This window comes from Colletotrichum costaricense (assembly GCF_030867565.1).
Source record: "Colletotrichum costaricense strain IMI 309622 chromosome Unknown Scaffold_25.1, whole genome shotgun sequence".
NCBI lineage: Eukaryota > Fungi > Ascomycota > Sordariomycetes > Glomerellales > Glomerellaceae > Colletotrichum > Colletotrichum costaricense.
This window is the reverse complement of record NW_026848254.1, coordinates 431,503-446,842: the sequence shown is the minus strand read 5'-3', so window position 1 is coordinate 446,842 and position 15,340 is coordinate 431,503. Positions and strand designations below refer to the sequence as shown.

General features: G+C 54.2%; 7 protein-coding genes across 7 annotated transcripts; 2 read left to right on the top strand and 5 right to left on the bottom strand.

The window, feature by feature from the left end:
- Window positions 1-1,077: 1,077 nt before the first annotated feature.
- CCOS01_15752 (glyoxalase/bleomycin resistance protein/dioxygenase) lies at window positions 1,078-1,549 on the bottom strand (the record flags this gene model as incomplete). Its single annotated transcript, XM_060463890.1, has 2 exons — window positions 1,078-1,250; window positions 1,333-1,549. 2 exons carry the CDS (start codon window positions 1,547-1,549, stop codon window positions 1,078-1,080), a joined length of 390 nt encoding a protein of 129 aa, XP_060305645.1.
- A 937-nt stretch (window positions 1,550-2,486) lies between these two features.
- On the bottom strand, window positions 2,487-4,129 carry CCOS01_15751 (major facilitator superfamily transporter; the record flags this gene model as incomplete). Its single annotated transcript, XM_060463889.1, has 4 exons — window positions 2,487-2,654; window positions 2,721-3,159; window positions 3,237-3,503; window positions 3,612-4,129. 4 exons carry the CDS (start codon window positions 4,127-4,129, stop codon window positions 2,487-2,489), a joined length of 1,392 nt encoding a protein of 463 aa, XP_060305644.1.
- A 2,394-nt stretch (window positions 4,130-6,523) lies between these two features.
- Window positions 6,524-7,594, top strand: CCOS01_15750 (homocysteine S-methyltransferase; the record flags this gene model as incomplete). The annotated part of the gene is made up of 1 exon (XM_060463888.1): window positions 6,524-7,594. The coding sequence occupies one exon, from the start codon at window positions 6,524-6,526 to the stop codon at window positions 7,592-7,594; it is 1,071 nt and encodes a 356-aa protein (XP_060305643.1).
- A 319-nt stretch (window positions 7,595-7,913) lies between these two features.
- Window positions 7,914-8,951, bottom strand: CCOS01_15749 (uncharacterized protein; the record flags this gene model as incomplete). The annotated part of the gene is made up of 1 exon (XM_060463887.1): window positions 7,914-8,951. One exon carries the CDS (start codon window positions 8,949-8,951, stop codon window positions 7,914-7,916), a length of 1,038 nt encoding a protein of 345 aa, XP_060305642.1.
- A 2,853-nt stretch (window positions 8,952-11,804) lies between these two features.
- On the bottom strand, window positions 11,805-12,059 carry CCOS01_15748 (uncharacterized protein; the record flags this gene model as incomplete). The annotated part of the gene is made up of 1 exon (XM_060463886.1): window positions 11,805-12,059. One exon carries the CDS (start codon window positions 12,057-12,059, stop codon window positions 11,805-11,807), a length of 255 nt encoding a protein of 84 aa, XP_060305641.1.
- Window positions 12,060-14,085: 2,026 nt separating this feature from the next.
- Window positions 14,086-14,832, top strand: CCOS01_15747 (uncharacterized protein; the record flags this gene model as incomplete). Its single annotated transcript, XM_060463885.1, has 2 exons — window positions 14,086-14,187; window positions 14,659-14,832. The coding sequence occupies 2 exons, from the start codon at window positions 14,086-14,088 to the stop codon at window positions 14,830-14,832; spliced, it is 276 nt and encodes a 91-aa protein (XP_060305640.1).
- Window positions 14,382-14,920, bottom strand: CCOS01_15746 (uncharacterized protein; the record flags this gene model as incomplete). Its single annotated transcript, XM_060463884.1, has 2 exons — window positions 14,382-14,559; window positions 14,718-14,920. The coding sequence occupies 2 exons, from the start codon at window positions 14,918-14,920 to the stop codon at window positions 14,382-14,384; spliced, it is 381 nt and encodes a 126-aa protein (XP_060305639.1).
- Between the last annotated feature and the right edge of the window lie 420 nt (window positions 14,921-15,340).

Sequence of the window (15,340 nt, the reverse complement as noted above, 5' to 3'; positions counted from 1 at the left end):
ATTTGTGATGGGCATGTGATGGGCAGTGTCTGTATGTGGATGACTCTCATTAAATGACCATGACAGGAATGGATTTGAAGCTAACTAATGATAGATAGTCTCGCCGCTCATCGAAAACTATCTTTAGCTACTCGAAAGGGAAATGCGGTTGAATGTGTGTCGGCTGCTGTCTCAACTTGCTCAGATTTCTCTTATCAAGCTACTTTAGGAAGAGTAGGAAGATGGTTCTCTTTAACAACATGTTCCTCGTAGGGTGGAAGAGCAGGTCAGTTTACTGGAGCGTTGGGCAGGCTGACTGGGTGGGAGCAAATCCAGACGAGATGAGTTAAAAGTGCAGTGTTAACTTGACATCACTACTCGCTTCACTGTGTATTTAACCCTTCCTAAGCGCTTGCGATTGCATCATCTACCGACGCATGAAGTATGCAAGAGGCCTACCTCCATTAGGCCTTGGAGAGAACGTGGGACTCAACACTGATTTCTGGATGTTCAACTACCTATCGGGGTGACTTACCTTACCTTATTTCGCATAGTAGCAGAGGGTTGCCTTTGTGGCAAGCCAGACATTAGGTGTTCAACCATTCAGGTCGTCTGTCTGACACGCTTAGCGCCGTCTAGCTTCGCGATGATGAAGTTGGACGGCGGGTGTGAAAACTGTGTATTCTGATGAAGAGCTGCCATTGAGGGTGCGAAGAGAGTAAACCAGGCCTTCCAAGGCTTGCTATGCAACATAGTCATGCTGAGTATGGTCATCTCGGTGGTAGAATCTGGCGAAAGATAGTATGATCCTCCGTATTTCAACACAATTTTGTTGTAAGCATACTGAGGCTTTGAGCAGAGAGCACGGGAGGGGCTGAAATCGCAGTGTTCATGCAATCTTGACTAAATTATGTAGTCCAAATGAAGCGTCAAATGATTGGGGGCTTCCTCATGGTCACCTTGCTGGAGGCTTGCAGTCCTCGTGAATCATTCGTCCATCAATGTGCCCAACCCCAGCTGCCGCAGTCCCATGTTACATATGTTGAAAGCGATCCTGCCATTGAGAAACCAAACGCCAATCATCCCCTCATTGATCTTTTACTCTGTCGCTTCCGGCATGTGGCAGACAACCTCGACGTTATTCCCCGAAGGATCAATCACAAATGCGCCGTAGTAGTCGGGATGATACTGCGGCCGCAACCCAGGCGCCCCATTATCCTTCCCCCCGGCCGCAAGAGCAGCCTTGTGAAACTCGTCGATTACTTTGCGGTCTATGTTGAGGGTATACGGTCAGCCAAAACCTTCTACAGCGTTACGAACTCCCGGCCACCAAGTGCATAGTGAAGAACCTACTATCCGCCTTGAAGCCAATGTGGAGCGGGATATTCGCCTTGTCGACCTGGTGACAGGCGATCCAGAAATCGGGCCGTTGTACGCCGAGGCCGCAAGCGTATTCGTTTGGTTCGACGAACTTTTTGAAGCCGAGGGGGGCCAGGGCGGCGAGGTACCAGTCTACTATTTCCTTGTAGATTGAGGCGGGGACGTAGAGGCCGATGTGATCGATGGACATGTTGGATGTAGTGGACGAGTACGCACTATGTGTGTTAAGGGATGGGAGAGACAAGATTCGTCGGATTTGTATGTTTGTATTGGGTTGAGGCTTTTGATAGTAGAGGAGGAGAAGAGAGGAGGGGAGGTTGGCGGGGTATTTTGTAGACAATGGCGGTTTCCCTCTCTACACGTTATCGCGTGGACTAGTTCGCGGGTATTGGAAAGTTCCGTCTTGGAATTGCGGCGCGAATGAGGCGCGAGTACACGTGCAAGAAGGGGGAATTGGGGGACCAGGTATCACCGCAAGCAGCCGCCGGGTCTAGGAGGAGCACAGGAGTTACACTAGAGTCGTGCCGGTCTGACTCAGATGGGAGCTATTGATGCCAAGCAATTAGGATAGTTGGTTTGCTGGGTAAGGCGCTCGAGAATGTTTGCTATCTTTGCGCATTCAGATCATGTCTGTCAGCAACGTTGCCTGTTCGGGGTGGACTTTGGGAAGCTGTTGTATCTTAACACGGGAGATCCCCGCCCGGGGCTATCGGCGGGCTGAAGGCGCCAAGTGGGGCCGCGTAGGCAGCAGCTGCGCCGGGGCCGATGATTCTCGCCTTGTCTGAGGTGGATCGTGCGGGGAAGATAAGTTTGGACGAATGGCGAGTGAAGAGATACCAGGAAGTTTTCACGGGTGCCTGCTGAGAGTCTGGTGTCTTTGCGTGAATCAAGGGTCCGATGAATACGAGACTGTAGAGGCTGATGTCACATTCACCGCCCCTTTGCATCACTCGCCGGCCGGCCGGTCTACGGTGTCTATGAGTACTGTTCATCCGGCCGGACTTTCGGCCAACGTCTGTCCTGGAAGGAGGTTACTGGTGATGAACCTGCAAACATGCTTTCCATCGTGTTACTACAATTTTGGTACAGGGTGCTATGCAACAGCGACATTGCCATTCACGTCATTCTCAAATCTTTGCCAAGATGCTGCTGTTTATGCGGAACCTGACCATGGCGACTAGGCCAGCCGCCGCCAATGACAGAGAGCCGGCGTAGAACATGGCCGGACGGTACGCTTGAAGACCTCCCTCGGCGCCGCCATAGGCTTCAAGAAGATATCCGGCAATCGGCGAGCCCTACGTCGACCGCATCAGTATACCATACTTTTGAAAGGTAGTGAATATTGAAATTGTGCAACTCACCATGAGATAGCCGCCGGCCCATCCAGTCACAATCATGCTCATAGCGACAGAGACCCTCGCAGATCCAAACGTGTTCCCGACCACCGTAGGCATAGTCGAGAAGAAACCACCGTTCGAGACGCCATTGATAATGACAAAGGCAACCATGGGACCGAGCGACGTCGAGACGGGCCAAATGGCCAGGATACTGACCGCAGACAGGAACAGGGAGACGAAGAGCACGTTGAGCGCGCCAAATGCGTCGCAAAAGGCACCGCAGCAGATGCGGCCGATGGCAGAAGAGAAGTTGAACCCCGCTACCAGGCCGGCGCCCGTCGAGGAGGAGAGGCCGATGGATTTGGAGTATAGGGGGAGGAAGAAGGGAGGGACGAAGAGGGGGAAGGTCCCGACTGCGCCGGCTAGGAAGACAAGGACGAAAGTGAGGGATTTGAAGAGACGCCTGCATTTCTGTGTTAGTGGCTGATACATGTTCCATCTCGGAGATCATGGCGAGAACGGGAAAAGAGGGCTTCTTACCACTCGACGAACCCAGTGCTACGGACGGGAACGCGCTCTTTGATGAGCCATGCTGCTGGGAGTCCCGTGGCCAGGGTGACAAGGGCAAGGACGCGGTAGGCCCATGCGGATCCGAGATGGTTGAGGAGGGCGTCGAGGGCGAAGCTGTTTACTGCGCCGCCGAGACCACCGCCGGCGAAGACGATGCCATTGGCAAGGCCGCGCTTGCGGCTGAAGTACTGTGCCGGGACCACAGAGACGATCTGGATGATCTCGTCAGCAACAAAGCTCAAAGCATTGGGCTAGTTTGAGGAGCTCAGCTCACCGTGAAACATAAGCTTGACGATTTGTTAGCATATAAAATTCGCAAAGAAGCTTCACGAAGGGACGACGTACCTCATCCCCAGGCCCATGATGACACCGCTCGTTGCAAACATGGCGCCCACATTCTTGACCGCGAAGCTACTCAGCAACTCACTAACCCCCAACAGCGAAATCCCCAAGAACCCCGTCTTCCTCGGCCCGATCCGCCTCATGACGCGCGAGTTGACAATAGCCAACGCCGAGATGAGCGCCGCGGCCAGCGACCCGACGAACGAGAGGACGGCGGGGGTGCCGAGACCATCTTCGATGAGGGCGCCCTGGATGACGCCCCACGAGTACGAGGTGCCGATGATCCACCAGGCGACGACGAAGCAGCCGCCCACGACGACCCAGCCGTAGCCGCCTTCGGGGACGGTGGAGTCTGCTTCGCGGGAGGCTTGGAGGATCGGATCTGTGGCGTCGTCGACGTTTTGGGATGTGGATGGGAAGGGGGAGGGCTTTTGGGATACGTTGGCGGGGAGGGGATGGAGTTCTATGCCTGAGGTGGAGGCTGAGGCTGATGCCGTAGCTGTTGTTGTGGTTGTTGACATGACGGCGAGTATTGGCTTGGGTCGAGCTTTCCGGTGAATAATGCGAAGAATCAACAGCCTTCTCTCCTGGTGCGATTGTGCTCTTCTTAAGGGAAGACTATGCGATGAGCCAAGGAGTTGAATTGGTGTCAGGTGAAAAGCGAGGTCAGCAATGGATGTCAAAAGTCAATGTGCCCCACCGACGCCCAGCGCGCCCTTCCTTTGACAGGCTCCGTTTCGATTAGCTTCCGGCTCGGCGGGGGAGTGCCGGACGCCGAATGAATTGACCGTGGGCCCGCCAAGGTCCGTTGAACTGTGTTTCCCATCTTCCGGGGTGCCGGGACTGGAGCACGGATTCAAGTTGACGGAGCCAAGATGTCGTTAGCATTCAGCACCACACTAGTGTCGTGATGGATGCATGCAGCTTGGGACATGTGCTTGTGGGGACAGTTATCGATACCGAGCTCAGGGAGCCGGTGTAAGTGAGAGGCATCCATCTTTCCTGGGAAAATTCCTCGAGCTCCTAAAGAAACGACTCTTATTCTACTACTGAATGTTTAAGTTGCTACGCTATTTAGAGAAGGAAAAAAAAAAACCCACCATTATCTGTATTCGTACGGATATACGAAGTCCATGATCCAGAAAGCTTGTCTATGAGATCGCCATCCTGCGGGGAAAGATGGCGAGGGCGGGGTTCTTCAGATTCGTCACCAATTAAAGTTAAATGACGTTGCATCAGCCCAAAGAGCAGCCCCATTCCGCTCGGAAATCGGCTAGGGAGGGCTCGGAGGACCCCTGCCAACCGCCAGGACAGGAGCGGGAGCTAGGAAACTGTAACTTGCGCCGGCCAGTCTCTGGGGTTGCAACTTGACATGGTGCTGTTGTGATGAACGCAGTGGAAAGTATCATTGAACTTTCTTGGGTTTCTTGAGTCTTGTTGATAGAATCATGATCGATCAAGTGGGGATGGTCTTGGTCTCGTGCTGTTCCTCACTGACTACCTGTAAAAACCAGAATTAAGGGCAGGCGTAATTCATGTGCAAGTTGACGTGGTATTACACACAGAAATCGTCAAAACATAACCTTGAATGTGAGAATTCACATGTCCATACAGATACTATGGAAAGTCTAATCCACAAAGGGGCGTTGGGAGACAGAATCTGCCGGTGGGATGAAGAGGTTTGGGCCGGGTAAGAACGAGTTAGACCGACAGCATCAATTACATGGAGTGAATCCTAGCGCATCTGAAGTAAGGTCTTCCCCATGATCTGAGAGCGGATGAGATTGGATGGCAGAACCTTGAGCCCGTGGCAGCATCCGTACTCCATACTACACAATGTATGAGCTTCACGGTTGGATATGATCTCATGCTGCGCGTCTCAACCTCTGAATGAATTAGGCGAGTGCTGATTGGATTGAATTGGAGGACGGCCGTTTTGCGGTGTCATCCGGTTTGTGACGGAATCTGGAAGCGAGATTGAGGTACCTGCCCTGGTTACCTTACCTTAGTCCGTAAAGGTAGGAGGAATACGGAATACGGAGTACGGAGTACGTATGAGATACGGGTATGCTAAACCGAGCAAGTCCCATCCCGTCTTGGCATTCGGCAGGCGCGCTTGCCAGTCACGATGCTTCCATTTCTTCCAGGTACCTTATCTTCTGTGACCAGTTTGCAGCAAGAGGGGTATTTCGTACCTTCTTCAAGTTGTGCGTGGCTTCCCTTTCTCAGGCCAGTGACGTACCACATCACGGGATGCTTGGGGCATTGGATGAAGCAAGGGAAGGTACGAGATTATTGAGGGAGGCACAAAAGGGAGAAAGAGCAGGAGAGGAAGGGGTGAGTAAAAATACACGGAAGTTGCTGCCGGTGGCTCTTGGCAGCTGGAATTAGGTGTGTTAGTCAGCCAGAAGTCGTCGTAATGCTTTCCCAAATTTTTCTCCAGGTGTGGATCCCCTCGGACCCTCCTCCTCCTCCATTGTCCCAGTCACCACCCGCGCCTTGCCCGCGTCTCCGCTGGCCTCGCCTTTCCTCTTCCCGCCCCAAAGGACCCCAAGACCAACGAGGACCCAAGACCCCAAGACTTTCTTGTTTCCCCCCATTCCCGACTTACTCGGACACACACACACACATACTCACCCCTCCAAGCGTCAAGACTTGCAACGTCCCGCCGCGCGTTCAACTCTTTTTTCCTCTTTCTCTTGTCCTCGTTCTCGTCTTGATCGCGCCGGCCCCGGATTCAGTCTCACCCTTAACCTAATCTCATCTTATTCTACCAGAGATCAGGTAGTCTCTCTATCCGTCTATCAGATCTCCCTTTCCGGTCCGAACCTTGTTTTGCGCACCTCGCCCTTCCTGGAACTACACCCACCAAGTACACGCTCTACACACTTCGCTTCACTTCACCTACACCAACGATGGCTGCCTCCTCTTCTTCCCAGCAATCCAAGGTCCTCATCCTCGATGGTGGCCTCGGCACTTCCTTGGAAGACAAGTACGGCATCAAGTTCGAGTCAGCCACCACGCCTCTCTGGTCTACCCATCTTCTCGTCGATGGCCAGGACACCCTGCTCGCCTGCCAGAAAGACTTTGGAGATGTACCCGTTGACATCATCCTCACTGCCACCTACCAGTTATCCATTCACGGCTTTGCCAACACCCGCACTGCCCAGTTCCCCAACGGTATCGACAAAGCCAACATTGGCAACTTCATCCAGGACGCCATTCGTATTGCCGATGAGGCGGGACGTTCCCAAGGGAGCAAGACAGCTCTCAGCGTCGGTCCCTATGGAGCTTGCATGATCCCTGGCCAAGAGTACAGCGGCGCTTATGACGCCGACCACGATAGTCTCGAGAAGCTCCGTGACTGGCATGCCGAGCGGCTCCAGCTGTTCCAATCTGCCGCCGCCTTCTCTTCCCCCGTCAGCTATGTCGCCATTGAGACGATCCCACGCACAGATGAGATCAAGGCCGTGAGGCAGGCCCTGGATAAGACCCAAGTCCTGGCTTCGGAGACCCCCATTCCTTTCTGGATCGCGACGCTTTTCCCGAGAGAGGACGGCCTTCTGCCCGATGGTTCTTCCATCAAGGAGGCTGTGACGGCTATGCTCAGCCGTGACGTTGCCACGAGCCACCCCTGGGGTATCGGCATCAACTGCACCAAGGTGTGGAAGTTGGAGTCTCTCATTCAGAGCTACGAATCCGCTGTCAAGGAACTCATCCAGGAGGGCGCCGTCGACGCCGCTCCGGCCCTTATTCTCTACCCGGATGGCACCAACGGTGAAGTCTACAACACGACGACCCAAAAGTGGGAGCTTCCCCAAGGATCACAACACCCTACCACTTCATGGGAAGCCCAACTCTCACAAGTGGTCTCTAACGCCGAATCTCGAGGATTGTGGAAACAGATTGTTGTGGGTGGATGCTGCAAGGCAAGCCACGCTGACATTGCTCGGCTCCGAACTGCAGTAGAAGGCCTATCTCGGTAGAAAAAAACAGGACCAACATTTCTTGACCGGCTTCCACCTCCGACTCCGACTCCGTTCTCGGCGTTCGGTACCGTGCCGAACGCCTCTCTCCCGGCCCTCCGAGATCGACCACCGCCGGCCTGGTTGTACCATGCACCATGCACCTTGCACCATGCTCCAAAGCAAAAAAAGACGTATCCCAAAAGGAAGCCCTCTATCCGGTGGTATCGCTGCCTAATGCAAAAGAGGGAGTCTCCCCTCTAGTGGCCAGTACAGCCAAAGCAAAAGAAAAAAAAAGAAAAGGCATTTCATGTCATCATTCCAAGTTGTCTTTTTTCCCTCATTTCTTCCAACCTTGTCTCGTTGTTATCGCTTGGGCTTTCCAGTCGTCGAAGCGCTTCTGTCTCTTTTGCTGTTCCTTCTCGTTCCACGCCGCGATCGGCTGGATGGGTAGCCTGGCGAGCATCTCGTCCAGGTCGAAATGGCGTCTGAGTTCGCCGTTGACGCGGATCTGAATTGTCCCGATGCCTTCGTACAGGGCGGCGCCGAAGTCGGCCCAATCACGATACATGGATAGGAGACCTCCGATCTGGCAGCACATGAAGAAAGCCAGCTTCTCGGCCGGGATGAGGTGCTCCTTGCCTTGTGGCGGACGGGGCCAAGTGATCCCTCGGCTCTCTCGCTTTTCCGCGTCCATGACCATGGTGGTGAACCTTTCAAACATGTCATGGGCGGGCGGCCGCGGTGCACCGCCGGAGACGAGCCGATCGTGCTTCTGGCCAGGGGGCGGTGGCAGAACGTCGAGCACGAGGTTCTTGATGGTGAATTTTGCCGGGTCGGCGACGATACTACTGAAGGCGGTCGGGCCATACTGCAAATAACCAGACAGCATGGCGTAGAAATTCCAGACGATGAAGGGCGGACCGCCGCTACCGCCTCGAAACTGTTCCTCGTTCTTCCAGTCAGGGTTGACATCGGAGGGGGGGTCGAAAATTCGAAATTGGACTCGGACGCTGTCGGCATGGCGGGTCGCTCTTGGCACCGCGAGCCAAGTCGGCCACAAGCCACATTCTTTGACATACATTACATCGAGACGGCAATGCGTCCCCCTTGTCGCAAGCAGCGCCTTGGCTTCGGCGTGTATCTGTCGATTGACGAGGAAGATGTTGGTGTTGGGGGAGCCGGAAGGCGGGGAGCGAACCTTCTTCTCAACCCAAATGTCGTGACCATCGAAAAAACCTTTGCCCTTGTACTCGCGCCTCTTGCGGTCCTGGCTGACTGAGGGATTGGGCGGCGGTTGGCGGTCGGGAAGGAAGACGCATTCGCCGAGGATCAAGTCGCGAATCTCCCGCGGGATGCTGAGCAAACCGACGACCATGTTTGTTGTTGTGGTGTTGTGCGATTTTGATGTTTGCTGCAAAAAAGGGAATTTGCCTATACAAACGCAACCGCACAACTGGAGAGACGAACAGACACTTTGGGTGAGAGTGTCGCACAGAGAGGGGGTGGGCAGTGGGCAGTGGTGGTGGGCAGGGAACAGGACTAATCGACAGAAATTCGATGGGGTCGGGTGGCAACGGCGGGCAGCAAATGGAAACAGATGGGATGCAGGATGAACAGCAGTCTGGAAGTCAAGGACGACTGACTGGCAGGCTAGTACAAAGGTATAGTACAAAGGTACGGTGACCCTGACTGACCTACTGACTACCAGGTATCACCTGCAGCAGCAAGCAGCAGGGCAGCCAAAAAGAAGTCGGTCGAGTCGTGGAGGGCGAAAATTTACTCGAAAAAGGCACCACAGAAAAGTCGGGGTTCGAGGTCGAGTGAGGCGCAGCACGCAGCTCGCAGCGGCAGCGGAGTCGGCCCTTTGACCAACGACGTCATTCGACGGTGCGAAGGCGGGCCAAGAGGAGGAGAAGAAAAAAGAGGAAGTTGGGGAGAATTTCGAGGGGCCGACGAGAGACCCAAAAAGCCGGATACCAAATCAACAAAAAAGGCGCGGTGAAAGTCAAAAAAGTAATGGGGGATTTTCGGATACCTGGACACGACAGGAGACGGTAGACGGGAACGGGAGGATGGCTGACGGATGGGGTGGGCCGGGTAAGGTACTGTGTGTGTGTGCGTGTCGGTGTCGGTGTTGTGCACGAGGCCATCTACCAGTTCCCAGGAATTATCTGGGAGAGGGGATCGGATAAATGGGCTGCCATGCGATGCGTGTTGTAGTAAGTTGCAGCGCCACTGACTGACTAACTGTGAGATGCAGGGGAACTTCTTTCTTTCGTTCTGGATTTGAGTTTTTGGGTGCTGCTTCGAGCTGCTTCTTTCGCGCTGAAAAAATTGATGGCGAAGAGGGCGAGGTTGCGTACGCGCGAGTGCGTGTGCGTGCTTGTGCTTTTGCTTGATTCAGCTTGGGTTCTTTTGCTCCAGGGAGTGCAGCTGTAAGTAAGGTAAGGTAAATGTAGGTCAACTCGGTCTGGAGCGCGCCGAGCTGACCATATGGAAGAATTGTCAATGGATGATGGATGATGCTACGCCTCACTCGAGCCCATGTCCATGCGACTGACTGACTGATGAACAGTCTACCTAATTCCAAGTAATTACCTACTACAAAGCAAAGCGGCAGCAAGAGAAGAGAGAGCATTGACCGACGGGCCAGACGTAAAGAGCTGTGGCCCGTGGCGCGGAACCAGAGTCATCGGTAGCCTCCCCGTTAGCTCCCCGAGACAGACACAGACAGAAACAGGAACAAAAGAAATTTTGGGAAATAAAAATAAATAAAAATCATACACCAGTACCAGTACCAGTACCAGTACCAGTCCAGTTCAGTCCAGTCAGTCTCCAGTGAGTGAGTGAATAGTGGCCAGTCATCAAAGGAGAAACCGGGAGCGGAGCGAGTGCGTGCGGGCGTTTCTGCGGTGTGTGGTTGTCAAATGCAGTGCAGTGCCGTACCTTTTACCCCATATCCTCTCGTCTCTCCATCCGGAAGAGAGGGGGGAAAGCCCATGACTGGATGGGGGGGATGGATCGGGGATCCATTACGCTGCTGCTGATGCAGAAACCAGCGGCCGGACTGACTAAGAGCAAGAAAGAAAGGAAAAGAGAGAGACGGCCAGGCCCAAGTCAGTTTCTTTACTGTGAAGCTGCTGCGCCTCGGTGGTTGTTATATAGCGCTGCCTGTGAGTACGTAAGTATACTTGATGTATGTCTGCTTCAGTACGGCGTTCTACATCTGTGTCCGAATTTCTGCGTATGTAGGCGCATGTCTTGACCGGTTTGGGGTTGCTGATGGCTCATACTCATGGCCGGGTTTGCTGGGCATCGGCATCCAGGGTTCTTGGTCCTGCTCTGTTCTGTCGGGTCCTTCGCCCCTCTCACTCACGCGAGCTGCCGAGGGTTTGCTCAGGGTTCTCTTGCCAGGCCCTGCTGCTGTTTCCTCTGCATTGCCCGGGCTCTATGTACGTAGTATGCATTTCTGATGGGGGATCCTCTGGCACACAGAATGGAGGATGGAGCCCCCGGGATCGGTAGCTGGTTGCTGAAGGGGGTTTAGTAAGAGGGATTTTGTGTCCGGGGCATGTGCTTCGTGCCGCCGCTCCTGGTGCTCGTGGGACGTGGAGACCATCCCCATCAGCCAAACCAACGGGCGCGGGCGCGACGATGAAGAGAACTGGGATGAGCCATGGTTGAGAAGCTGGAGGCCGCCTACGGACTGGGTCTACCGGCCTTGAACATTTTTCTCTCTCGCAGGACGCACTATCTTTGCAGTGAAGACCAGTTTTGGAGGGGGCGCGCGTGATGGGATCGACACTACCTTAGTCCAGCGGGTTTATCACTCACTCACTCACTCTCACTCTTACACCTCACTGTGGGGGGGGTTCCCAGTCTGAGGGAAATGCCGTTGATTGTGGTCAACGTCAAACGAAGCCAAATTAACAGCGCGAAAAAAAAATAAACCCCCCATACAAATTAAGCGCGGCCGAGGAGGGAGCAGCGCGAGTGCTCTATACTCCGTACGTAGTAGCTAGATTCTTTCCCCTTCCTTCCAGGGTTTCGGCGCCGACCAGTACACACACTCTCTTGGGCAGCAGAATGAGAGTGAGAGTGAGAGTGAGAGTGAGAGCGAGAGCAACGGGGCAAGCCTGACTTCGGCTTGACAGGTTTTTTCTGTCTGCCCAGTGCAGTTATTACAATGATGAACGGGCACAGCCCCAGGCCCTAAAGTCGGCACTCACTACTGGCACATACGCAGGACGGAGTAGGGCGCGGCGGTGATTTGTATTGATTGGAGACTCTTCGTGGTCGATCGCCGGTCAGAGACCAGATTTGGGTGTATCTTGAGCGGCCGTTTTGGATCTCTCTCGTTTTCGCCTTTCTTTGAATGACTGAGGTGCAAATGCGGCAAGCACCGCTTTACGGTAGATGAACAATAAAGGCTTGGAAATCGCAGGCCAGTGGCAGTGTAAGTACGTACACACTGATTTGCCATCGAGACATGTAATTCAGTAGGTACGTCTCTATTTCGCTCTTCAAGTCGCGGCCCGAGGACTTGCTTCTGGTAGAAAGAACAAGAATAGAAGCAGGCATTGAACTAAACAACAAAGGAGTCGGCACATGGGAAGGTAGGTAGGTAGGCGGCAAGCCAGGCCGGTTTAACAAGCGGCAGACTAACAGACCGCCGAAGAAGCGGGATGAGCTTGTTTGACGATGCGATGCGGCATCACCGCCTCTTTACTGTGGGAGAGCGCAATAAACAAGCATCGACGGATCATGGAAAGACGGGCTGGAGGGCAATGCGTGGTGGCCGCCGCAGCCTCTAGAAGTTGGCTATCGCCTCGGACACCTCACTGAGTTAGGGTGGCTCTGCTTCTCCAAATAACTTGCCCAAAAGTCGGCACATGCCGACTTCAAAGTGCTTGAAAATGTAAGATTGATGGCCGGCATGGGCGCCGGCGAAAGGGCCGGGTTGGATTTGGAGTGTGGTCCCGGGGGCTGTGGAGTCGCACAAAGATGAGTTCGTGAAGAGCAAATGAGTATCCGTAATCCCTCGGGTATCCGTATCCCAGAGTGAACAGAAAAAGGCGCACAACGAAGATGACGAGAGAAAAACATGAGGATAGCTAGCTTGAGCTGCAATGGAGCTGGCTCCTGAATACTCTCCAATTGGACAAATGACGCGACGCGGGATGTTGAAGCTGAGCAGACAAAATTTGGGGGTGAGGGAGGAGGACTGGATTCGGCATGCGTCTCGTCTTAGCTCCCCTAGCTTTCATGTGTAACGAATGTCGCATTGGAATGTTGCGATCATGGATGGCACTTTGAAAGCAGCGACCTGGCTCAGAGACGAAAGAGGATGCAGCCAGGCCAGCCAGCCCTGAGCCAGCAGCTCTCTGGATGTGGGCATCCCGGACGCGGGCACCGCTAACTGCTTGCAGCAAACCGAGACATGGCCACTGTTTTCTCCACACCTCACAACTCACATTGCAGCGGCGGTCAGCTCCTGCGCTGTGCCTGTTCGGCCGGTCCCCCGTGGTGGTGGGTGGGTGAGTGCTACTGGTGATGGGAATGCGTTGTTGTTGGAGAAACGGTGAAAGAAGAAGCATGTCGAGCACTTGCACCAGAAGGGGACTGATGGATTGTGGCAGTGCCAGCGCCAGCAAGCTCTCGAGTCTCCCCTCCTGCATTTCGTTCCTCTCTGATCGCCTTTCGACTACTTTGCAGCGGCACTGCAGCAGTGTCTCTTGCATGTTCCCATATAGAACCTATAAGCCAGCGGCGGCAGACCGACAATCATCGGGAATGGAAACTTGTAGCGGGACCAATCTTGTTGGTTCTCTGCCCTCAATCTATCAAAGGTACTCGAGTAGCGAAGCTGGTAGCAAAGCTGGATTCAAGCTACACGGTAAGCTAGCTGAGAGGATCTCGAATGGACGGATGGATCGATGGTTCGGCCAGTGAGATGAGTGCAAAAGCTAGATGCAGGGCTGTAGAGGAGGGCAGACGGTAACGGGTTCTGCGGGCAAGGGAAGGGAGGGGCGTGAACGTGGACTCTCGAAGGGGGTAGGGGGTAGGGGGGCATTTGGAGGGTAAGGGGACCTTTCCTGTGTGTCTCAGTGAGTCTTGTCATGGACTACTCATGGCTCTGGGACCCGGGAGAGATGATGGAGGCCGAGGGAGGTCAAGAGACAAGAACAGAAACAAGAACAAGATCAGAGGATGGATCATGGACCAGGACGCACATGGGCGCGGGAGCCCTCTTCCTCCTCCTCCACACATCCTCTCCACAACCCGCACCAAAGCCAAGCCGAGTAATAAGTGGTCAGCATCGCCAACCTGGTCAACCATCTCTGGTCAGTGGGAGGTATCCATACCTACTCCGTCTCCGTAGTGTAACTGTCTATAGTACGGATCCAGGAAGGGCTAGGTAGGTAAATAAACCAAAGGACCAAGGGACCAAGGACCCAAGGCAAGGTAGAGGACGGGTATCGAGCGTAGTGCCGCGAGCACGGGGCAGGATGCGCCAAAACCTTGATTGGTTGTCACTGGCAAAGTCCTTTGAGAGCCTCTCTTGCGCCAAGAGATACTTGGATATCCAACTCTCAAGACTTCACCAACGTGTAATTTCGCATCAACGCCTCCAACCCTTTCTATGAGCGATTTATCACCCTCAATACTTGCACCCTTTTCCCTCCTTTCATTAACTTTTTCAACCAGGCCCGTTGTTTACCTACCATAGCCGCTCTCTTTCAGTTCTGCGGCTCCCATTCTTATTTCATTTTTCCTTTTCCCGTTCTAAACGCCCTCCCCCCCCCTAGCCAGACAACCAACCACCCCCCGTCCACCCCATCATCGTCTCCTCCAAAGCGCAACCGAGCCTCCTCCTGGCAGTGCCCTTCTCCCCCTTGGTCCTTGGTGCGGCCGCACGCAACGTTGTTTCTGTGACACGCCTCTCGCTCTTGATTTGGACACCTCTCGTCTGCTCGCTGGCCCTGCTCATTTCAAAACAGCCCGGCCTGGCTTAGCCGCGCCGGAGCAAAAAAAAAAAAAAAGTCTTGCGCATGAGGCATGAGATTCCCGTGTCCCCGTAGGCTGTCAGACTTGTCGGCCACAGTACGCTCGGCACGTTGGATTCTCAGTGCCATTTCACCGCCTCCTGGCGCCGTAGATACAACCGCCGTCCAACCTCCATCCTTCTTCGCACGTCGCCCGTCGGCTCTGCTCGTCGAGTCGTTCGTCTAGTGCTCCGTAAGAGTAGTTGCTGATGTTGCCTTTAACGGCCAGGTCTTGGCCCTTGGGGCCTTGTTCCTGTTTGTCATTGCTCACCACATTCGTGCTCGTCTCCTCGCCCATGCCTTGTCTTGTCTCTTGTATCGTCTGCCCTGAACTGGGGAACGCGACTTGTGAACTTGCACCCCCATTCCCTCCTCCTTCTCTTGACTATACGCCCTGCCCATACCATCCCATCCCATCCAACCGACTCCTCGGGAGTCAGAAGAAAAAGCCGCTCGCTTGGTGTTTCCCGTGTCTCCCCCCCTCCCTTTCCTGCGACCAAAACAGGCTCTTATTGTGTTCCTCTTATTTGACACCATCCCAAGTCGATCCAAGTCAAGCAAAGCGTCGAGTCCCAGCCCATGCCATGTGATGGAATAAATGCGGATGCCGCAATCTCCGCAATGGCGGTGCGGCGTGTACGGTACCGTACCTTTTGGGAGAGGCCGATTGTCTCTCGTAAACATTTGCATACACAAATGCCAAGAGCTCATGATAGAC